General features: G+C 35.8%; 1 protein-coding gene across 4 annotated transcripts in view; it reads left to right on the top strand.

The window, feature by feature from the left end:
• MALRD1 (MAM and LDL receptor class A domain containing 1) overlaps positions 1–25,217 on the top strand; it is a 438,921-nt gene that overhangs the window by 32,280 nt on the left and 381,424 nt on the right. For all 4 annotated transcript variants that reach the window (XR_012504288.1, XM_074358489.1, XM_045511295.2 and 1 more), the window contains exons 6-10: positions 10,802–10,903; positions 11,533–11,679; positions 13,155–13,321; positions 19,026–19,118; positions 21,864–22,071. Coding sequence is in view for 3 of the 4 variants with exons in the window: in XM_074358489.1 (XP_074214590.1) it covers positions 10,802–10,903; positions 11,533–11,679; positions 13,155–13,321; positions 19,026–19,118; positions 21,864–22,071 (717 nt within the window). In the remaining variant the exon portion in view is untranslated. The remainder of the gene's footprint in view (positions 1–10,801; positions 10,904–11,532; positions 11,680–13,154; positions 13,322–19,025; positions 19,119–21,863; positions 22,072–25,217) is intronic.

The raw sequence follows: 25,217 nt of genomic DNA, 5'->3' as shown, positions 1-25,217 counted from the left end.
ACTGAAACAACTATGTCAATAAACAACATATGTCAGATCTAAAAAATTATCCACATTGGTTCCTTGATTATATTAAGTGTATAATCAATTCACCATTCACACTGTTCTCAACAGAAAGGTTCAATGTTAAAATGATAAGTTGGTAAAGATGAAATTAACTTTGTCTAATATTTCAATTATCATATATATGTGATTATAGGTAGTTGATAGATTTTTTTCCCTTTGAAATTTTTTTTATGCTATAGTATGACATAATATTATACTGATAGCTATTTTGTGGAGAGAATTTTAAGTTCTAATTTGGTATAAAGATATGGTAGTTGTGACAAATAATATTTCAGTAACAGAAGACATGGGTCCACCTAAGAGAAACCAAGGAATCTTGATAAAGGGTGTCTATATTGTGCTTTGATTTTTAAACAGCACTCCTGCTCTTGTGATAAGCATACAGATAAGTGTCTCTTGCCACTCAGACCAAGAGAGGGTTTTGTAGAAGCTGATGATGGCCCCTTCTAAACACTGGAACACATAAAGGTCTCTTTTCACCTTTGTATTCAGTTCTCAGTGTGTATTAGTAAGAAATCACTATATGATAAATTGAAGTACAAATAAATTGAAATTGAGAACGTTAAAGGAACAGACTCTAACGTCCACTTATTCCTGGAAATAAATAATTTAAGTATAAACCTCGATGCCTTTTCACTAAAAGTAGATAGGATTTATTAGATTTATCAGAAGGGAAGCACTGTATCAGTATAGGATATGTTGTTAACTCCAGGCAAAGCTGACTCGACTACCGACTGATCTGTCCGTCAAACCTCCCCTCATAATCCCTCTTCTGTTACCCTGCAGGGTGTTCCGGAGCCCAGAGCACAGCCCTCCTGTGCTGGAGTTACCCCTCTCACTTTACCATGTGTCTTTATACCTCTCGATCTTACAGTTTCTGCAGAAATTGAGGTCTGCCAAACAAAATGATCTCTAAGTAGTTTGATTTATTGCCTAGTCTAGCTAATCACCCTCAAAGGAGAATTAAGCAATGAAATCAGCTATTGGCTGGACTTTCTGAAGGCTCAGGAAATTAGCAATTGGCTGCTGCCATCGGAACTTTGCCTATGTTACAGATTTACACAGGAGAATGCTTGGGGCGTGTGTAGGAGCTGGGGTTGTTTGTAAGAGAGCTCTGCTGTCTTTTAAGATACAAACTTACTCCTCGGAACCAAAGCCACTTCCCTAATGACCACACACTGGGACAAAGGCCAGTGGAGAAGGGCCATGGTAATTATTCAGAAGACAAATGCCAGATTTTTAGTAAGCGCTTAAAAGAGCTCCTTAAAATCACTATTGACAGAAATAAACAATAGTAGTGGGAGTGCGAGCACTGGAAAGTTGGACAGTCAAGGAAAAGTTGTGGTCAAATAGAAAAACATCGGTGTCTAGAATTTCTGTGTTAATGTTACAACCATGTTGTTTTGAGGTGTTGTGGGAATCGAGTTTACTGGTGATAGGGCATGAGTTTTAAAGCTACTTGGAAAGGAGTGCTCCTTGGAAATGAATGCTATAATGTATCTGTCTTTTGGTGGTCATTTTGGTTTATAGAAATGGTTCTGATTAAGATACATAGGTTTCCTGACAAGACTTCTTTATTTTCTTGTTTCTTCAAACTGGTGTGCTTTCAAAAACTGGTTCTGGTTTTTGTTTTGTTTTGAGACTAGGGAGCTATTCTGTTACCACGTTTTTGATTTTCTGTGTTCTGATGCTTTGATGTTGGGTTCTTGCTGACCCTGGAGGAACTATCTCTTCCAGAGTGAGCCAGTTCCTAGAGATTGTGAACTAACCATCCACCCTAAAGCATATTTTTAAAATGCAAACCAACCAGTCCAGAGCCCACACCCCAGCCCCCCCTTCAGGCTCTCACACTCTGGGTCACCGTGTACCTGAGCTCATCACTGCACAGGGGTCAGTGCTTGTCTTCCAGGGCCATCTTAAAAATGTACCATGGGCTGGGTGGGTTAAGCATCGGAATTTATTTTCTCATGGTTCATAAATATCTGGGTAAATATAATGTAATATTTTTCCTCTAAAGATTCTTTAATATTCATATGATTGTTGAAAGCAGATATTTGAGTACTTCTGTGTTGGGTTCAAAATTTGTAGCTATGACACAAATGGTAATTATAATATGAAGGTGCGAGCATAGAGGTTCTGTAACTCTTATTACTTCTATGACTTTTGCATTTTATTTGAAATGCTAACAAAGTCTAGGTAGAGTGTCAAACTGAATTGTTCGTATTATTATCCCTAGTGCAAACACTAAACAGATACAAGCAAAGGACCGTGGATACATTAACTCTGAACACATAGAAATATTGAAATGTTGAAATCATCCACCAGCAAGCAAAGGGAAATAGATGATGAAGGCAGGAATGATGCGGGTGGGAGTGAAAGGCACAAAAGGTAATAAAAATAGAGGAGACAAACTGAAAATAAAATTGCTAACCTAATTGTAATCATACAACAATTACATTAAATAAAAGTGATCTAAGCATTTCTTTCAAAAGTTCAAGGCTGTCAGTTTGAATAAAGGATAAGAATTAACTGTATTCTGACTAAAAAACGATTTTAGACTATAATGATATAGGTTAATTAAAAGTAAATGGATTGAAAAAGGTACTGTGCAACAATAAGCCAAAAAAAGGAGGAGTGGCTATGGTGTTATCGAGTGTACTTCAGAACTAGCAAAATTAATAGGGACAGAGAAAGTATATTCACTAAGAAGATGGAACAACCCTAAACTATATACAGTACTACAAAATACATAAAGGGAAAACTTTTAGGACTAAAATAGACAAATACTAGCAAATTTTATATGTTGAACCCCTAACCCGCAATGTGACTATATCTGGAGACAGGTAATTAAAATTAAATGAAATTGTTAGGGTGGGATCCTAAGCTGTTAGGACTGTGACCTTGTAAGAAGAGGAAGGGAGAGAGAGAGGGCTCTCCTTTTGCCATGCGAGGACCACGAGAAGGCAGCCACCTGCAGGCCAAGAAGAGGGACATCATGGGAGCCCTGCCATGCTGGCACCCTGACCTTGGACTTGCAGCCTGCAGGACAGTGAGAGAATAAATGTCTGCCGTTTACCCCATGTGGTCTGTGGCACTTTGTTATGGCAGCCCAAGCAGACTAAAATGCCTACAAATGAAGATAAATAAATAATATTTTAATACAATCTATTAAAAATCAAACATAATGAAACACAGCGATGATGAATGAAATATAAAAATGCTAAGGACTGGATCTGTATTACTGAATTTTTCAGGCTTTAATAATGCTTGGCATTACACTGCTGAGGCCACAAAGCAAATCTTAAGAATTTTAAAACAACTGAAATCATGTAGACTATGTCCTCGGACCAAAATGAAATTAAACCACAAATGTGAGAAATCTACAGTGACTTGGAAATTAAGTGCTACATTAAATATAAAACATACTTTGAAATAGCCAAATATTTTGACCTGCATGGAAATGAAAATATAACTAATTAAAATATGTGTAATATAGCTAAAGGTGTGCTTGGAAAATAATAGATATAAGAGAAAATTAGTAGATATAAAGTTTTTATTAGGAAAGAAAAAAAGGTTGATCTAAAATCAGTAATTTGACAGAAGCAGAGACGGAATAACACGTTAAAGCTGAATCAAGTAGCAGTAAAATGATATATAAATAGGCAGTGAAGAATCGAATTGAAAAACAGAAGAATGGTAGAGAAAATTATTGAAAGCTGCTTCTTTGAAAAGATAAGTAAAATTTACCTGACCAGGAATAAAAGAGAGAAGTTATACATTGCTAGTATCAGTGATGAAATAAGGGCGAACCCTGGGTACTCTGCAGATAAAAAGATAATAGTAAGAAAGGAATACAAAAGAAAAGTTAAAAATTTATATGAAATGAACAAATTTTTTGAAAATCACTGTGGTATAAGCACTTGACAGTTTATTTTTAAACTGTAATGCAAGTGTCTGACTTAAGCTCTTGGTTGTCAAGGCATCTGCTTCAAAGATGTGTATCTCACATAAACACATTACCAACGCGCTACTAGATAAAAGAGCCAGGCTGCCCCTCCCTGAAGTTGCCTTTTGTTTTAGAGATCTCTGGTTGACTTAAATATCTGACCCTTTGCCACTTGTTTTTTCCCCCTCCTGTGCTTTACTTGCTGCTCTTATGTTTTAAATTAACCAATAAAGAGAAAACCCACAAAACCCTAGGTCTGCCATCCTGCCAATAAAAGCAGGACTCCACCCAAGCTCTTTCTCTCTCTCTCTACCTGGGACCTCACTGTGTGGCCTTGATGTGCTGTGCATTCTCTAGGACCTGTGAGTCATAATCTCTGTCTTTCAGAGTTTCCTGGTAGTTATTACTGAGGGCATCTTGCAGTCATAGGAAGAACCACCTGAGCTGTTCCAGCCACAGCGCTGGTTCTCAAAGGGGAGATGTCTGTGGGGAGCTCACGGGGCGCCCAGGTGAGTGCCCTCAGACAATTCTAGCCAATAGTAGTGGTATTGATAGGCTGAGATCAAAACAAAATGGTCACAAATGACCAAAAGCCACGCAAGAAGAAAGTAATAACTTAAGTAGTTTTATGTTTATTAAAGAAATAGGACTCATGGTGAACATTGCTTGTTGAAGAAAACTCCAGGACCATATGGTTTCACTGAAAATTGTATCAAATATTTAGGGAAGAAATGATACCAGTTTCTACTCTATTCCAGAAAATCTAAGTGAAGAGAAGGCTTGTCACTTTATTCTATAAAAGCAGCTTTGTCCCAACACCGACACCAGACAATATTAGCAAACTACAGACCAACGTTTCTATAACAAAAAAAATCTACAACAGAATGTTAGCAAATAGAATCCAGGAATTTATAAAAAAAGATAATACATTGTAACTATACAGGGAATGTAAGACTGGCTCAGTGTTTCAGAAGCAAGCAGTATTAACTCACCATGTTAATGGACTAAAGAAGACAAGCACATGATAATCTCAGTAGATGCAGAAAAAGCATTTGACAAAATTCAACTTAAGGGTCATGATTAAAAACCTCAGCAAACTATGAATTTTAAAATAAAGAAAACAGCCCTACACTGGTGGTAGGAATGTAATTCCTTGTAGCCACGTGGAAAACAGTATGGAGATTCTTTTAAAAACTAATAATTGACTTATGACAAGATCTAGCAATCCCACTCCTGGGCGTATGTCCAGAGGAAACTCTAATTTGAAAAGATACATGCACCCCAATATTCATAGCAGCACTATTTACAATAGCCAAGGCATGCAAGCAACCCAAATGTCCACTGACAGATGACTGGATAAGGAAGATGTGTGTGTGTATATATATATATATGTATACACACACATAATGGAATACTACTCAGCAATTAAAAATGAAATAATGCCATTTGCAGCAACATGTATGGAGCTGGAGATAATCATACTAAGTGAAGTAAGCCAGAAAGAGAAAGACAAATACCATATGATATCACTTACATGTGGAATCTAAAAAAATGACACAAATAAACTTATTTACAAAACAAAAATAGACTCACAGACACTGAAAACAAACTTATGGTTACCAAAGGGGAAAGGAGAGGGGAGGGATAAATTGGGAGTTTGGGATTTGAAGATACAAACTACTATATACAGAATAAAGAACAAGGTCCTACTGTGTAGCACAGGGAACTATATTCAGTATCTTGTAGTAACCTATAATGAAAAAGAATAGGAAAAAGAATATATATATGTGTAACTATCACTATGCTGTACGCCAGAGACTAACACAACATTGTAGATTGACTATACTTCAGTAAAAAAAATAAGTAAAGGGCATATACAAAACCCTACAGCTAACATTATACTTAATGATGAAAGAATGAATGCTTTGCCCCTCAGACTGAGAACCAGGCAAGGATGTCCACTCTTACCCACTTTTGTCTAGCCATCTACTGGAAGTCAACCAGTGCAGGAAGTCAGGACATGTAAGTAAAGGCATACAGTTGGAACAGGAAAAAATAAGTCTATGCCTGTTTGCAGATAACATAATTGTTTATACATAGAATTTATTTTTAAAAAACTTCTGGAACTAGTAAATGGGTTTATTATAGTAACTGTATATAAGATCAATATAAAATCAACTGTGTTTCTATGTAGTGGCAATGAATAATTGGAAACAGAATAGAAAAATGGAACCATTTGTAATACAATCAGTGTAAAATCTTAACATAAATCTAACAAAATACATGCTGCCTCTGTATTCTGAAAACTACAAAACACGATGGAGGGCATCAAGAAAACTTGACTAAATGAGATACTGATGGATTTGCAGATCATGGCTCTATGTCAAAAGTCATAGAAATAAATACGCAAAAGTATAATTTTATTGTTTAAAAATTTAAAAAGAAATTTGAAAAAGAAACAGTAACTTTTTACAATTGGAAAAATTCTGATAGGAAGCTACCACACAAATTATTAAAGTGTAGTATTATTTTTAGGGAAAAAAAATCTAACTTTTTCTATTTGCCCTTTATTATAGAAATATAAACAACTCTGTAAAAATTCTAGATACAAGTATTTTTATGGTTTCTGAATATTTTCTAGTTGGACGATACAACTAAATTCTTTTTAAATATGAAAGAAACATTTTAGATTATTTCCACACTTTCAAACAGTATCATTCTAACTACGGCCCTTCCCAAGATACGGGCATTTACTGCACACTTACTGAAAGGAAGATCTGTTTAGACTTTACGAAAGTAGGAAATATGAAAAAAAAAGGTCAAAGTTTGTGATGGACTAAATAAGAATGTGCTTAATCACCGAGTCTTAAATAACATTGATTCTTGAATAGATTACTTGCTATTTTTTTTAAACAAAGATTGCATGCTGTGCCTCATAATCAGAATATTATGAATATTCTGTGAATATTTTTAGATTGATTTGCCAGGACTTTGCCTTTGTCTCATTTATAATGTTTCCAAATGTACAAATTATCCCTTAATGGGAACCTGAATAATGCATATATATATATATATATATATATATATTATCCAGTAAGTAAGTGAGGACCTTTTTACCTTTTTTTTTAAATCGTATTAACTTCTAGCTACCTTTTAAGATCTAATGACTATTCATTGAAATCCATTACCAATTTAAGAGAATGATAAAGAAATTGTCAAAAGCCCTTGGAGTAAAAAGTGGATGTCAATATCTTTTGCTGCAGTGGCCTCCAGGCTTAGACTTTATCCTCCACCATGTGAGAGGGTCTGACCAACTTCACATAACTTGTTTCCACAAGATAAGATCTGAAGGATGACAGGCTCAACATGTGTGGCTTCATTGGTGGAGAGACCTTGCAGTTTTGGGCAAAGTTTCATCTTGCTGATTGTGCATCATTGATGGGGAATTTTAAAATGCTAAAGATAATTTTCTACAGCTGGATTGTGGTGCAGTGTAAGATTAGGGGGGGATAAGGAGGGAGAGAAAATGAATATGACTATAAATAGGACATCTTTAAATAGCTTTGAGCTCTGGGATTGAATGCATTAAAATAAAAAGCTGCCCAGGAGTTTACTTGATTGACAACTTATACCCCCCCATACCTCTGTTTTTATGGTTGTAAATTCCAGCTTGAGGGGGCCCAAAGGTAGTAAAAATAGTTAACATTGCTGAAAGATACTTAATACCAACTGACACAAACTAAAGTTTAAGTTCCATGTAATTTGATACTTGATTATTTTGCTGTTTTTGTTTATAGTACTTTTGTGGGTCTTGTATAGTGAAAAATTAAAGATAATATACAACATTTAATTGAACTTTGGCAAATATTTAATTATGCAGCTCTAGGGGCAGGAGATTGGTAGCCATGATACGAATCTATAAAAATTACAGTTTTAATTGTTTCGTGATAATCATTACTGTGTGGTCTCAGCTTCATTTATTGCCCACATATTTGCATCTGCAGTTTTATTTTCAGTGGGTCTTACATTTAGGAGGCTTGGCATAGTCATCATTTGTAGCTCCCATTATAAGAAACCACATTCTGGGTACTATTTGTATATCATTTTCATAACCAAAACTTCCATTTTATTTCCAGTAAATAATGTAAATTGGTCTTAGGTCATTTATTTTTTTCATTCGTTAACAAGTATGTATTGGGCATCTATGTTATGTCAAGAATTTTTCTAGACACTAGGGAGACAGCAGTGAGAAAACAGTAACCCCTGAGTAAATGGAGCTGACATATTAGTCAGAAAGAGATACTAAGCAAGTAATTTAAAAAATGTATTTTATGTCAGGTAGTGATATGTGCTATTGGTACAATAAAGCAGAAACTGAGATAAGAGTCCCACAGGGGAGGCAGGGATGAAGTTTTAAATAGAGTGGTCAGGCATGGTCATGTGAAGAATCTATTTTCTGAGTGAAAAAAACAGAACAAAATAAAAAACCCGAGGAGTTGAGGGGTCAAGCCACGTGTTTATTGGAAGGTACTGCAAATGCTGAGGTCTTGAGGCAAGAGGAAGCCTGGTTTGTGTGAGGAAGATCATGGAAAGGACTTTTGCATTTATTTCTTGTGGGATGGACACCCATGTGAAAAGAGGGGGACGTGATCTGACTCACTGCTTGATTAAGCTTTAACGTGTTCTTCTTGTCATCCTTTCTTTATATGGGCAGCTAAATGACAGGATTTGAGGTCAGTCTTTTTTTGTACCTAACAAAAACCCTTATATCTATTAATTTCCTTCCAAGCACTGCTACAGTTAAATGGTATCAATTTTAGTAAGTTATATTTTCATCTTCATTCAGATCAAAATACCTGGTCATTTCAAAGTCTGTTTTACTTAAATGTACAATTTGATTTCCAAATAAATGTGGATTTCTAAGATATGTCATTCAATTTTATTTTGGTCTGAGGATTTTAGAGATCAGAATGGGGCAAAATAAGAAGTTTTTACTATAACTCAGAAAGACTGATGTTCCCTGGACTCAAAATTGGTAGTAGCAGTGGAGGAGGTAGGATATAGTGGGATTCTGGATGTGTTTTATAAATCAAGCAAAAATTTGCTTAAGGACAGTATGTTCAGTGAGAGATGAGTCATGGATGACTCCAGATTTCTTGCCTGAACTAGAAAGATGAAGTTGTCATGGATGGAGATGGGGAACATGTGGGAGGAGAAGTTTCAGCAGAGAAAATCGGAAGTTTAGTTTTTGGCATATTTCTTTTGAGATGCGTGTCATTTATCCAAAGAGGGGTGGCCAAGTCAGCGACAGGGTATTTGTGTCAGAGTCCAGGGGAAGATCTGAATTTTATGAGTCACTGGCTTTTAGGAAATGTTTTAAAGGCATGAGACTAGGCAATATTAACAAGATTGTGAATATAGAGAGGAGATCCAAGGACTGGGCTCTGGGGCACCCTGAAGTTACCTCGTGTAACGTTGGGGAGATGAGGGAAAACCAGCAAAGGAGACAGAATGAGCAGCTAGTCGTTCAAAAGGGAAACCGCGGAAAGTTAGGTACCAGAGTCTAATAGGAAAACATTTCGAGGAAAAGGGAGTGATCACCTATGTCAATATTCCTATGTCAGGTGTGTTAGGAAGGAAAAATGAAATATTAGATTTAATAGTAGAGTGGTAGGGATTAAAAAAAAAAAGGAATAAAGACCTGATATATATTGCATCAACCTGAATGAACTTTGAAAGCATTCTGCCAAGTAAAATAAGTCCAAAGCACAAGGCCGTGTGATGTGTGCTGCCATTTATATGAAATGTCGAGAGTAGGCAAATCCAGAGAGACAGGAAACAGGCTAGTGGTTGCCAGAAGCTGGGGAGGAGGAGGGAAGGGGGAGAGCCTGCTAATCCTCAGCTGAGGGGTGGCGGAGGTGGTTTGACATCAAGGTTCTCCCCTCCTGAGCATCAATAAGGAAAACATCAAGAAGTTAAGAGGCAAGATGGAAGCGAATATTGAAATGACAAAGGGGTGAGGAGATAGCTCAGTGGTAGAGCACGTGCTTAGCATGCACTAGGTCCTGAGTTCCATCCCCAGTACCTCTTAAAGAAAATAAATAAGTAAACCTAATTACCGAGCCTCCCCCAGATAAACAACAACAACAAAAAAGAAATAGGGAAGAGTGACATTGATCCAAGGGCTTGATTCCTCGGGGATTGGGGGCTGGATGTCTGTGGATGACTGCAACAAGTGGGCACACAGGTATCATGTGATGCCAAGGAGTCAAAGCTCAGGTATTTAGGGAAATGTGAGTGAGAATTACTTGGGTGGTGGCCACAGGGGCAAGAAGGTTGCTTCGTTCACCTTCACATCCTGTGTTTGGAGGTCTGTAGTGGGTGGAAATGGGCCTCTCAGGGAAAGTAGGTCCAGGGCACACCCAGCTTCTAGTTAAGGAAGATTCCATATGTTATATTTGACACATGTACAAATATCCATTGGATCGTGGGCCAACTGTTTCCATGTTAGGGCATGTTACCTCTTTCAGTGGAGACATGGAGAATTTGGTTGAGGGGCTTGGCAATTACCACAGAGATCTGATTAAAATCCAGAAGCACCGGCCTGGTTGTTTTATTCATTCTCTCTGTCTTGGAATCTATGTTGGTTTCTCTGTGTAATGAGTCTCCGTAAGGGGTGAGGAGTTGGGTGGTGCGTGCTTTGTAGAACAAATGCTGACATTTTGAGAAATACACGATTCTTTCTAGTGACAATGCTTCTCACTTCTTGCCAATCTTTAAATTTAACAGATGAAAATTTACCATGTCAAGATGCATCAAATAGTGAGAAGGAACTGTGCCATCCGGATGCAAGTCTCTGCAGATTTGATTCTATAGATGAAGGATTGAGGTGTAAGTGTTAAATTGAAGTGCCTGCCTGCCTTGTTAGTGTTAGGCCTTCTGTGAGACTTAGACCCCTAAGAGGAATATCAGACCACTAGTAGGAATATTCACTTGACAAACTGTTGTTAGCTATGTCCTAGTGTTAGCTAAAGTGTCATTGGAAGTCCATGATCTATTCTAAAAATTAAAGATCATAAATATATCAGTTTAAGATCATGTTGTTTTGTAAAACAATTCCATTAAAGATCTTGGAATTATATACAATGAGTCTTTTTTAAAATTTCGATGTGATTATGAATAGCAAATGATTTAAGTAACTGAATTCCATTCAGTGAGTAGGGTCAGATAGTATGCCATTTAAAAAAACACAGCTGAAGCCGTGGTCTAAGAAAAAGTGGAAACCTCTTCCTTTTTTTTTTTTTTTTTAAATGTTAATGGTTCTCACTGATAGGATGTCCATCTTGATCAACTGAATAGCTTTTAAAAAGTAGAGTACATGCTAAGGCTCATTGGTTCACAATTTCCAAATATGCGTTAGTGTGTGTGTGTTTAAGCCTTGATTGCAACTATAACCATGATCGCAACTATAACCTAGTGGACTCTGATGATCCACTAGCATCTTCTTCTCCTCTCTTTAGTGTGCCAGCCCTGTGGATTTGAATTTGACACGTGTGACTGGGTGTCAGAACCATCTGCCGGGCAAATTTCCTGGATGCGCATGAAAGCAAGAGAAGTTCCTGCCCTGGAGTTTGCACCGCAGCAGGATCAAAGTAGTGACGATGCAGGTAGCAAAGAAAAATTATGTACATATGCTTCCTTTTTCACTTTTTTTAGTGGTTGCTCTAGAATTTGGGAAATGCATTTACAACGAATCCAAGTCCATTTTCAAATAACTCGGTACTTCATGGGTGGTGCGAGTGCTGCGCTGAAATCAAACACTCCTAATTCTTCCCTCCTTACCCTTGTATTATTGCTGTCATTCATTTCACTTACACATTAACTACAATTATCAAATACATTAAGAGTATTACTGTTTTGAATAGACTTCATTTTTTTTTTTTTTTGGATCGGCTAAGCAAATTGAAAAGGTTTTATTTTATTTTCATTCCTTCTCTATTTCTTTATGTAGATCTGAGGGTTTAAAATTTTTTTTAATGTTTTTATTTTTAGAGAGGAGGTAATTAGGCTCCTTTAATTATTTTTAATGGTGGTGATGGGGATTGAACCCAAGACCTCTTGTATGCTAAGCAGGTGCTCTACCCCTGAGCTATACCCTCCACCCCTGTAGAGCTGAGTTTCTGAGCTATATCGTCTTACTTCTCTTTGAAGAATGCCTTTTATCATTACCTGCAAAGCAGATGTACTGGCAGTAAATTCCCTCAGTTTTTATTTGTCTGAGAAAGTATATCTCCTTCATTTTTGAAGAGTAATTTTGCTGACTATCAAATTCGAGGTTGAGTTTGTTGGGGTTTTTTTTTTTTTCTTGTGATACTTTTAAGTATTTTACTCCACTCTCTCCTTGCTTACATGATTTCTGAAGGGAAGTCCAATGCAATTCTTACCAGTGTTCCTCTGTAGGTAAGATGTTTTTCCTTCCTGGCATATTTCAAGATTTTGTCTTGTCTTTGTCTGCAGTTTTGGATATATGCTTGGGTGTAGTTTTTTTTGACATTTGTCCTGCTTGGTGTTTTCTGAGTTCCCAGGATCTGTGGTTTGGTGTCTGTTACTAATTTGGGGGAAGAGTCTCAGTCATTATTACTTCAAATATGACTTCTCTTCCTTTCTGTCTTCCTTCTCCTTCTCAAATCCCTGTTATATGCATATGTCACACTTTCTGTTGATTTCCCACAGTTCTTGGATATTCATCAAAAGGGAAAAGAATTCTGGGAAGAAAGATGAGGAATTTTTGATTAAAGAAAGATTGCATTGTAACATTTAAAAGAAAATAATCATTTGGTTGCATAGAGATTTTTATATCAATAGATTTCTTTTTATAAGAATATTGAATTTTCATATTAAGGGTATGATCAAACTCTGATTTAAGGAATTAGGAGGAGATTTCAATGCATTTTAGAAATTAAAGACAGAAATAAAAACCTATAAACTCTAGTTGATGTGAGCATTTTAAAACACCCTATCCTTTTAAATAAAATATTTGTGTTTCAAGATTGATTTTGGAAACTCCAGAAATACAGTAATTTTGTTCAAACACACAGCAGGTAATTTTTTCTAAATTGCTTTTTTCCCCTTTATTTTTCAGGTTACTATATGTGGGTGGGAGCTGAGCATGCCTCTGCTCTTAACCATTTAGACAGCAAGGCTTATCTGAATAGCTCTGTGTGTCACTGCTCCGGCAAGAGCTGCCGTCTTCAGTTCTATTACTCAATGGAAAACAGTGCTCTGCGAGTAGGACTCTGTGATAATAAGGTGAGAAGGAACTTGCATTGATTTCAAATTCACTGAATAGATGAAATTTCGATTCTTGGTAATATGTGTGTAGGCTGTAGGCATTCTTTAACTTGACTTACTACCTTTAAAAAGAAATGTTTAGGAGACATTGTCATGTGCAAAAGTCACTGTGATCATTTTCACAATGTTATTTCATAAAATAACTTTATCCATATATGTTGTACTGTTAAAACTTCAAGCATCTTTCAGTTGTCACCTGTGCCATGTAAACCAAGCCCATTGAGTTTCTATGCAATTTGAAATGCTCTGTAATTCCAACTCCTTCTTCAACAAAGGCATAGTAAAAAAAATCTGGAATAATTCTGTTGAGCTTATATTATGGTTAAAGATGCTTTAAAAATATATATGATCTTACAATAATGGCTTTTCACATGGTAGATTAATTAATATTCATTAAATGTTGAATGAATTATTATCCTAAGCTCAAGTAGGAATTTGTGTTATAAATCTTCTAATACTAAGGATTACTTTAATCTATGCTGAACATCATTGATGGATTTTAAGTTTCAATATGTGTAAATGGAGTTATGGATTATTGAAAATGAGCAATCTCATTGCTCTGGTGGCTTTGGGGCTGCACAAGAAAAGAGTGAAAACAAATTGCCTTCAGATAGCTCCTCATATAATAAGAGTATGTTATTGAGAGTCCATCTCCCATATTATAAGAAAATAAGAAGTTAATCAGGGAGAACTGATCTAGTGTGTTAGTCAGAACCAACTGGGTATACATCTTAGTGTTGACTGATGTTTGATCCTTTAGTTTACCCAATATTCTGCAAGGCAATGTCCAGTCTTTTCTGACACTATTTGCTGTGCTTGATATAGGTAACACATTGGTCACCAAAGTAAAATCTGCATCAAAGTACATTTAAGTTACAAGTTGGTATATTTTTCTTTTCTTTTTTTTTATTTATTGAAATATAGTCAGTTACAGTGTATCAACTTCTGTGAATAGCATAATGTTTCAGTCATACATATATATATTCATTTTCATATTCTTTTTCATTATAGGTTACCAGAAGATATTGAATATAGTTCCCTGTGCTATACAGAAGAAATCTGATTTTTTATCTATTTTATCTATTTATTTATATTTATATTTTATATATTTATTTAGTTAATCTTAACAATTCTTGAATTCCCAATTTATCCCTTCCTACCCCGTTTCTCCTGGTAGCCATAGGTTTGTTTACTATGTCAGTGATTCTGTTTCTGTTTTGTAGATAAGTTTACTAGTGTCTTCTTTTTTCATTTTGTTTTTGTTTTTTTTTTAAGATTCCACATATGAGTGATATAATAGGGTATTTTTCTTTCTCTTTTTGGCTTACTTTAACAAGTTGATATTTTATCACCAACTTAAAAGGACTCCAAACCTATCATTTAAAACATTAGCTCTTGATGAAAATGATCATTTACATATTCCATGAGTAGAATAAAGAAAACAACCCTTAGAATATATGCAGATGAATCAAGAAATACCTAATGAATATAGAGCCCAGAAATGAACCCACAAACTTTTGGTCAACTAATCTTCGGCAAAGGAGGCAAAAATATACAATGGAATAAAGACAGTCTCTTCAGCAAATGGTGTTGGGAAAACTGGACAGCAGCATGTAAATCAATGAAACTAGAACACTCCCTTACACCATACACAATAATAAACTCAAAATGGATCAAAGACTTAAACGTAAGACAAGATACAAAAAACCTCCTAGAAGAAAATATAGGCAAAACATTATCTGACATACATCTCAGAAATGTTCTCCTAGGACAGTCTACCCAAGCAATAGAAATAAAAGCAAAAATAAAATGGGCCCAATGAAACTTACAAGCTTCTGCACAGCAAAGGAAACCATGAGTAAAACAAAAAGACAACCTACGGAATGGGAAAAAATTTTTGCAAATGAAACTGACAAAGGCTTGATCTCCAGAATATATAAGCAGCTCATATGACTTAATAAGAAAAAAAAAACAAACAACCCAATCCAAAAATGGGCAAAAGACCTAAACAAGCAGTTCTCCAAGGAAGACACACAAATGATCAATAGGCACATGAAAAAATGTTCAATATCACTATCAGAGAAATGCAAATCAAAACTACAATGAGGTATCACCTCCCACCAGCCAGAATGGCCATCATTAAAAAAATCCACAAATGACAAATGCTGGAGAAGCTGTGGAGAAAGGGAACCCTCCTACACTGCTGGTGGGAATGCAGTTTGGTGCAGCCACTATGGAAAACAGTATGGAGATTCCTCAAAAGACTAGGAATAGACTTATCATATGACCCAGGAATCCTTCTGGGCATATATCCAGAAGGAACCCTACTTCAAAATGACACCTGCACCCCAGTGTTCCTAGCAGCACTATTTACAATAGCCAAGACATGGAAACAGCCTAAATGTCCACCAACAGATGACTGGATAAAGAAGAAGTGGTATGTTTATACAATGGAATACTATTCAGCCATAAAAACGACGCCTCTTGCAGCAACCATGGATGCTCCTGGAGAATGTCATTCTAAGTGAAGTAAGCCAGAAAGAGAAATAATATATGAGATCGCTCATATGTGGAATCTAAAAAAAACACAAAATATAAATACAAAACAGAAAGAGACTCACAGAATACAAACTTGTGGTTGCCAAGGGGGCAGGGGGTGGGAAGGGACAGACTGGGATTTCAAAATGTAGAATAGATAAACAAGATAATACTGTATAGCACAGGGAAATATATACAAGATCTTACGGTAGCTCACAGAGAAAAAAATGTGACCATGAGTATATGTATGTTCATATATAACTTAAAAATTGTGCTCTACACTGGAATTTGACACAACATTGTAAAATGACTATAACTCAATAAAAAAAAGTTAAAAAAAGTTATGTTTACACTATACCATAAAAAAAAAGAAATACCTAATGAGAATGCTTAGGGTCATTTTCTTTATTTTCAGTGTACTTTAGAACTTGAGAAGTAGAAAACATAGGTGAAAGGCAAGTGGTTAAAAAAGAAATTGAAACTTTTAAAGGCATCTAAGTAACTATTCTTGGATGAAGTCTCTGCCCATCATCTGTAAGATAATAATCATAGCAACAGTCTATCTCTTTCCTGAGGACAGTTTCCACATCACTGAGCCAAGGGTAGTGGGGTTCCCAGCTTGTGGTGCCTTTAACATATTTTTAAGATTCCCACTGGCAAGTAAATAGGAAGAACACAGTTGGGATGGAAGGAAATTGCCTTAGAAAGTATCTTTTCCTTGTATGATACAAGGTTTCAAGTTATAAAAAGCTTTCCTTGAAGGAAGGTTTTTGCCAGAGTACATGGTCCTCTCCCCACATGCAATTTAAAAGTAGTTAAAAAAAAACCCCTTGGATTTGATGCCTGTGATTTTTTCACTGGAAGAGGGAAGGATGAGCAGGGATCTGCAAGAGGTCTAGTGATAAATATTTTTTCCTGAAAGGTAAAAAGGCATTATTGATCCTGGTCTAGGAGAGTAAAGATACTTAATTAATTTTGATTGATTTATTGATTTTAAGTTAATAGAAAATTAGAACATCATTTGAAAGACTTTTTCCGAGCTGAGAGTTTTTTTTTTACATTGGCATCTGTTGAAAGTAACTAGGTAAGAGTCTGAGAGTACGGGTAAAAATAAAATAAAAGCTGATTTCATTTAGTTGGGGGTAAATCCTTTTTCCTTTTCATTGTTTGTTTGTAGATGGGAAAAGGTGGTAGAAAAATCTGGATTTCATACACAGTATTCCACTGACTTAGTGTATGAAAAACTGTTTGAATTTAGAAAGAACGCTGCTCAGTTAAAAAAAAATGTAAATGCATTCGTCCAGTAGAACAGAGGGGAATCAGTGTGAAAAAAGAACACGAGAGCTGTAAATTATTCATAAAATGGAAGTGAGGGGACGTGATGAATGCAGCTTACCAGGCAGTGTCACTAAAAGCATCTGTGGAGGATGTTAAATGCCTCGATGCTAAATAACTGAATGGCATAAAACTTATTGAGAGAAAGTTTTGCTTCATTTCTCAGCTTTTTATTACTTCATTTCCTTGTGATGTGACCTAGGAGCGATTCGTGGAAATACATCCACGATGTATGTTTCCTTGTCTTGTGGAAGTCTTCACCTTTGATACGAATAAGAGATGAAATGAAGTACATTTTAATTTGTTTAGACGATCTCCTGAAATATTTAAGACTTGGAAATTGGAGTACACAACAGAGAGTAAAGGACTAAGTTAACAATAGACTCATTTAAAAAAAATCTTGCTTATGAATGAAATAAGTGAAACTGAGTGAGGAGATAAAAGGCTTATGAGAGTGAAAAAGCATGTGTCATGTGTCATTTGAATTAACAACTAGATGCCACCTTCCAGTGCTGCTTCCTCTCTCACAGGAGGACACAGAGGTAAGTCTCAGAGCTCAGCCTGAGACATGTTTATACCCGACTCTGCACTTTCACTCTATGGATATGTGGGAAAGCAATGCAGCCCATGGGTGAACATTGTGAACAGTCTGGTCTGTCTTTACCAGGGAAATGTCACATTAACTTGAATGTTTCATAAAGTCTAAAGAAAAATAGGATTATTTCAGATGATAAAAGCATAGTCATAAATCATAAAGCCCAGTACCACAGGCAGATTTGTGAAGTACGTTATGGACTTTTAGCAAGTATCTGACCTCACAGTATATAGTAACATGATTTTGCATACACTTTGCTACCTGGAAGATGATCATTATACAAATGCATGACATAACATGCTTTTGAAGACATGAAAAGGTCTTTGATTGAATGACTGGAGAGTCAAATAGAAGTATAATCTCCAGAAAACAACTATTATTGGGAAATTGGAACGAATTCTTCCATAGGAAAAATATATAAACTCAGATTGTACAGAAAATGTATTTGGTAACTTTTTTTTACTTTCATATTAAATATTTTCCTGCCATTTTTTTCTTTTTTAATATCATGGCAGTATTGCAAAATGCAGTAACATCAGTGGGATCAACATTTAAATAGCTGGTAATTGCTAATTAATTGTTATTTAGAATTTGTTTTTGAAGTGCAGTATTTTATTTAAGATCCCATTCAAATTTTTGTTTTGTCCTTATTCTCCATCATAAAAAAGCAGCTTTATTATGTAGACATGCTTTATTTCCTGAATTTAGGCTTAATTTTTATAGAGCAGTTTTAGATTCAAAGCAGAATCAAGAAAAAAATACAGAGATTTTCCATATACCCCCCCCGCCCCACACATGCACAGCCTCCTTCATTGTCAACATCCTCCAGCATCGTGGTACCCATGTTACAATTGATGAACCTACGTTGGCATATCCGGATCACTCAAAGTGTCTAGTTTACATATACAGTTCACTCTTGGTGTTGCAAATTGGTGGACAAATGTGTAATGACACGTATCTATCATTTAAATATCTTAAAGAGTATTTTTGTTGCCCTAAAAACCCTCTGTGCTCTATCTTTTCTTCTCCACCCCCCATTCTCCAGTTTATTTTTCCTTTAAAATATTATACATCTTTTTAACCAACACTTGAAATTTCTTAGTACTTAATATCATACAGGTAGCGTAAATGTATTGAAATGCAGTTAAGAGAGCAGATATAAATATGTGAATCAAAGGAATATTTGAATCAAAGGAAGAAGAAATATTTTGGACATACAACACGTCAACTCATGGAAGATGGGTGAAAGCGGATGTGTTAATACCAGAAGGACGGAAGACATTTAAGGTATAAAAGCAAAAAACAAGTATTTTTATCCCAAGTTTAATTTTTTTAGCCTTGCAGTAGTGAATGTATCACCCATTGCTAAATTTAAATTAGCATTTAAATTAGGGATGTAGACCTGTGTATTTGGGGAGAGCAATTACCTACTTCTTTTCCTTGTGCCTAGCCCTACTCAGGTCAAGTTTTCCTGAGTGGAGGAGCAGGAGTGTGACTACTGTTGTTTAGAGCTTCATCTTCCATGGGCTTCCCTCCCTAGCACCCCCAACACCATGCAGTGCAACCAGGGAAGCCAATTGCATTATGAAGGAGATGGGTTTTTTTTGTTTTTTTTGTTTTTGTTTTTTTTTTAGATTCCACATGTGAGCGATCTCATATGGTATTTTTCTATCTCTTTCTGGCTTACTTCACTTAGAATGACATTCTCCAGGAACATCCATGTTGCTGCAAATGGCGTTATGTTGTCGTTTTTTATGGCTGAATAGTATTTATGTTTTTTTTTTTAGAAGGAGATAAATAATAAACTGGTATTGACAAATCAGTATTGAAAAATCAGTAGAGTCTATGCAAATGATTTGAATGCAGTAGTTCACATCTTCATTACACATGCGTAGACTCTAATTGTACAAAGATACATCTGAAATGTACATTGCTCCGTGAGAGTGCTGTCTCAAAAATATTATCTTGGGACTTTGTGTTGTCTATAGAGCTGAGGTTATGCAGAAAAAACACATATCTGGTAACTTTTTTTAACTTTCATATTAAGTGTTTGCCTGTTATTTTTTTTTCTGATTTCATGGCAATATTACAAAGTATAGTAACATCAGAGGGGTCAACACAATACTGGTATTATTAATTGCGGTTTAGATTTTTATTTTTGATGTGCAGTACTTTAAGATTTCATCCATTTTGTGTTGTGTGTAGAGAGCATAAATATATTTTTACTGGAGTGTGAGTGTGAAATAATGAGACTGATTGTATGTGTGGCTTATGGAACCAGTTTCATTCCTTTAAGGTAATACCACACTCATACATTTTTCTAGGTGTTAAAAGGGAGAACCCAACTGGTAACTGAATTATAACCATGAAGACTTTTAGACTCCCATTTACTGTGGGGGTTGGGGGGATTGGAATTTCTGAATCATAGTATTTTTGTAGCATTCTCAGCAAAGTTGAGTTTTATATCATATGCCCATTGAGTTAACATTTTGGCACTATTTTAATTTTTCTAAGCTGATGTCCTTTTTTTAGCTTCTGAAAGAGTTACTAAATAATTGGACCTTTGTACTGTTTTTAAGAAGCTGAATAATGAAATTTGTTTTAGTACTTATCTCCAAGATAAAACAAAAAATATAAAGAAAACAATTTTGGAGTTATTTTAGGCTTCCAAGTGCACGTTAAATGTAACTAGCTTTTGACTAATGGCAGAGATCCAAGTTTAAAGTCATGAATTTTTGAAACCCAAACTGGTATCATTTCTGCATATCTGATATTTGCTGCTATGAAAATACACATCTGTAGGTCCCCTAATTTTTATGTATATGATATTCATCTTAGAGAAAGATACAAAGTTTTCTTATTATGAAATATGATTTAAATTTAACATTATTTTATAAATTGTTAAATTTACAGGCAAACTTGATCCTAAGTAATTCTTCACAAATATGTATCACTCATATTTTTGAAAAGAAAAAAGATCTATTCAGAAACTTTAAGCTGAAAGAGATGAAAAGAAGTCAGTCTTTATTTCTAATATCTTTTTTATATGTTATCAATATATAGACCAGTGCTATTCAATAGAACTTTCTGCATTAATGGAAATTTTCTATCTCTGTGACCTCCAGTATGGTAGCCACTAGCCACATGTGGCTACTGAACACTTGAAATGTTAACTATTGAAATGTGGAAGTGAATTTTATTTTAATTTTAATAAACTTAAATTGAAATAGCCATATATAACTAGTGACTGCCATAGTGGATAGCAGAGAATTAGTTATTTGCTATTCAGTCAGTGATTCCTCTCTCTCCTGCACTCTTGGTGTTGACTAAACATTGATCTGGATAGAGCCCCAAGGAATGTTACTACTTGAACGGTATCTTACACTAGACTAGCAGTGTGTGGTGGTTTCACTTGCTAATGTTGCATACTTTCAGAAAGCTAGCAATTTGATTGGAGAAAATGAGATTTATTTCCTTTAATTAGCACCTCTTAGATGATTACATTCTTTCTTATAAAAATGAATGGCTTTTAAAATTTATCATTTTAAACATTCTCTTCTTCTGTTTTGTCCCTTACTATCTGCCTGACATTTCTCTTTATGCATTTCAGTAAGTAATTTCAGTAGTTCAAAAACCGGGTGCACTGTTAACTCCCATCGTAGAAGCAGGTGACAACACATTCTTTTCCTTGCACATGAAAGAAAGAGGGCTGTAAAATTGGCTAAGTAACAAGTTTGCTGTTAGGGACGTTGTCAGTGATTAAGTGGGATGCTCTCATTAGCTCATGGGTGGTTTCTAATATGCCCATCAGTCTTATGTGTGTGGGTCAGGCTTATCAAATAGGACCCTGTTTGTTAGTTGTATTACTTGCTCTTTAAGCTGGCATTTTTCTCAACAATTCTTCAATCTAGATTATACTTCTCCTCCTCCTCCACCTCCTCCTCCTACTTTCTTTTTTCTTTCTTTCTTTCTTTTTTTTTTTGTCTTTTAGAAGAGATTATAAGCTCACAAATTATTTTTGTTTCCCCAAAGGTTATTTTTGAAGGGGCTGTCTTGAGCCAGAACGGTTTCATTGGGCTCGATCAGCTCTGGGTCTATGCCTGTGCACAGACCCCAGCCCGAGGGCTTTGCTCTGCAGATGAATTCACCTGTGCCAGTGGGCAGTGCATTGCCCAGGAGTTGGTCTGTGACTCTCAGCAGGACTGTTCTGATGAGAGTGATGAGGACCCAGTGACTTGCCGTAAGTGAATTAATGATTTACTTATTCATATGCTCATATTCATGACGGTGGTTGGATTTACAAGAGTGTTTTGAGGTCGGTGAGGTTAATATAGATGAAGTAAGGTCAATGAGATGAAGCAGTCTCACTCTGAAGTTAGTAGTACTATTCCTTGTGGGGGTCTCTGTGCTGACTTACTGTTTTGGTGCTTTTTGCTAACACTGCAAAATGTATTTGTTTAACAAATGCATAGTTGTGATTAGTGGGGGGCGGTGTGTGTGTAAATGTGTATGTGTTTTGGTTAAAGAGGAAAGTGGACAGGAGAGGGAACCTCATTGTATTTCTCTCTTACATATAGATTGCTAACCTTGGTTAAATGTAGGACTTTCCCATGCTGATCAGTTAATAGAGGAAACTGTGGGGAGGGGTGAGGAGGACGCCACTGCCTTCCAGGCAGCCATGACGACCATGGAAATCATGTCAGCCATGGTGCATACTCATGATTGGGCAAAAGAGAGCCAACACCTTTGTTTCAGACCTTATATGGAGAATCTTTGATAGGAGTAGTGACAAGAAATCCCATTATTATTCAAACCAATTCATACTAGAAAGGAAATAGAATTCAATTTACAACCTACATGATGGTTCTTATATGATGTACCTTAGCAACTAAAATATTTAAGTCTCTTAGGAACAATGAATTCCAATGCATCAATTTCTGTATCACAAACAGGAGGGTTTTTTAATCATCAAAAATTGGAAAGTTTGTTGCAGTGTTTTACTTTAGTCATATGCTTTGTTGAACAAGAGGAAAATACTGTGTTAAGATAAATGTCACCTTTTTCATGAAAAGCTCTTTGTACAGTAAGCTTCTGTTAATGGGTGAGGAAGGATTTTATTAAGAGCAATGGACAGGGATGCAGGAGAAAGGAGATGGGAAAGCAAGGGGGAGTCCTCTGCCTGTTCATAAACTGCAATTCAGTTAATTCCTCAGACACCTGATTTTAACACTAGATTTGAACAAAATTGGCTACTTACCAACATGACCTGGACTGATTTTTTTTGGGTGCTCTCTTTTTGTCATTAAAAATGTGAGGGCAATTTGTTTTCTCTAATGTGAGGGTCATATTCCTTTCTATGCTTCATTAAAAATTTTTTTATACACAGTGTAGTTCATTTCTTTTGGAAAAATTCACTTTTCTAATGGTTTGTATTATTCAATTTCAATAACAAAGTAACTATATTTATTGTCTTTTCAATTTTACATATTGAAACTTAGCCCCCCAACACCTGAAGGGGTCTTTATGCTCTTTTTAAAATTGGTTTTCTTAATCAAATTCCACTTAGAGTATTAGTAAATATTTTAGCATTTGATTTTGGATGTATTTTCCCATATATCTTCCTTTATTGAAATTGTATTGATTACTTGTCTGGCATTTTCCCCATAGTGTGTATCTTCTGTTTCTTTTGTGTGACTTTGGGGACAGATGTCTATCCTTATCAGCAAATAGTGTTACTTCTTAGTCTGTTCAGTTTTCCAAATAATGTCAACTTATTTGGCCAAAGAAAATGTAGCATGCTTGCTTGACTGAGATCAACTTGGTAAAGGGGATGTAACCTAAACATGTGCTATCTAACATATTACAAAACATCTGTATACTTTGATGCCATCATGAGTTCTTCATGTAAATATTTGTGCTGTCCGTTTTGCTTGGAGGAAATTATGTAGCCATTGAATTATCATAACTGATACATGTTACACTATTTTCTGAATTAAAGTATTTAACGCATTTGTGCATATATACACATGCATATTATATACGTTAGAACTAAATAAGAGAGGCTTTCCTTTGAAACTGAAAACACTTTGAAACATTTTACACATACTTTTAAATTTGTCTTTTACAAATTTGAATTTATAAAATGAAACTTTTTTACAAATAGGATTTTTAAGTTCATGAAACACAAGAAAAATGGTTTTGTATCTTCTTTTTATCCCACTGTAGGATGAGTCTCTAGGACAGTGTAGAATATATATATATATATATATATATATATATATATATATATATATATAGAGGGAGAGAGAGAGAGATCAGGAATGTGGCTGTGATCACTGCAAGGATGGGAACGTGCCCACGCTTGGTGTGACGAGCCTGCCTTCGAGCAGTTTTGCAGAATTTGTCCAAAGTCTTCTGACTCTTAGCGGGTAGAGGATGTCACCTGTCAAAACTGTAAGCAGCTTAGTGCACTGGCCCCGGAAAACTTTGCCACGTGCACCTAAGAGGCTCCATCCTCAGGACTGATGTGGGAGATGCACAGACAAATGCCTGCCCTCCACCGCACTTTCACCTCAGATACATCATTTCAGTGAACATGAGCGGTCGGACGGGTGCCAGTGGAGCAGGCAAGAGAGCTTTTCCCAAGCTCCCCCACCTTTCTGCCTCTCCCTTCTCAAAATACTTCATAAAAGGATGTGTTTTTGACAGAGCCTTTAAAAGTATTGCAAAGCATTTGACAAAAAGGTGCACAGGGCTGTATTGCTGACAGTAGGAGAGCCTGCTTCTTGCAAAACTGAAACTTTATACCAACTGAACAAGCACTTGCCATTTCCGTGTCCCCCCAGTCCCCGCTACCACTGTTCTGTTCTCTCCTTCTGTGAGCTTGAGTATTTGAGACAACCTCATGTAAGTGGAATCATTATGCTGAATGAAATAAGCCAGTCCTAGAAAGACACATCCTGCATCTATTCCAAACAATAGATTTTTGATGGTATTAACATGATTCTGTATAAAATAGGGACATTTAAGAATAAAACACATATGCAATATATATATATTTTTTGGTGGGGAGAGGGAATTATGTTTATATATTTATTCTTAGAGGAGGTACTGGCAGTTGAACCCAGGACCTCATACATGATAAGCATGCGCTCTACTACTTGAGATAAACCCTCTCCCCATATGCAATATATTTTAAAACCATTTCTAATAAAATAAAACATAACATATAGCAAACATATCTAAAGGTGTACATCGGCTAGCTTAACAACTTACATATAAAATATATCAAAATTTTAGACACATGCTGCAACGTGGATGAACCTTGAAAACGTCATGCTAAAGGAAATAAGCAAGTCACAAAGGGACAAGTACTGTGTAATTCCT

Source organism: Camelus bactrianus, chromosome 35, assembly GCF_048773025.1.
Source record: "Camelus bactrianus isolate YW-2024 breed Bactrian camel chromosome 35, ASM4877302v1, whole genome shotgun sequence".
NCBI classification, from domain to species: domain Eukaryota; kingdom Metazoa; phylum Chordata; class Mammalia; order Artiodactyla; family Camelidae; genus Camelus; species Camelus bactrianus.
The sequence above is the reverse complement of the archived record's forward strand: the minus strand, read 5'-3'. Positions and strand labels throughout refer to the sequence as shown.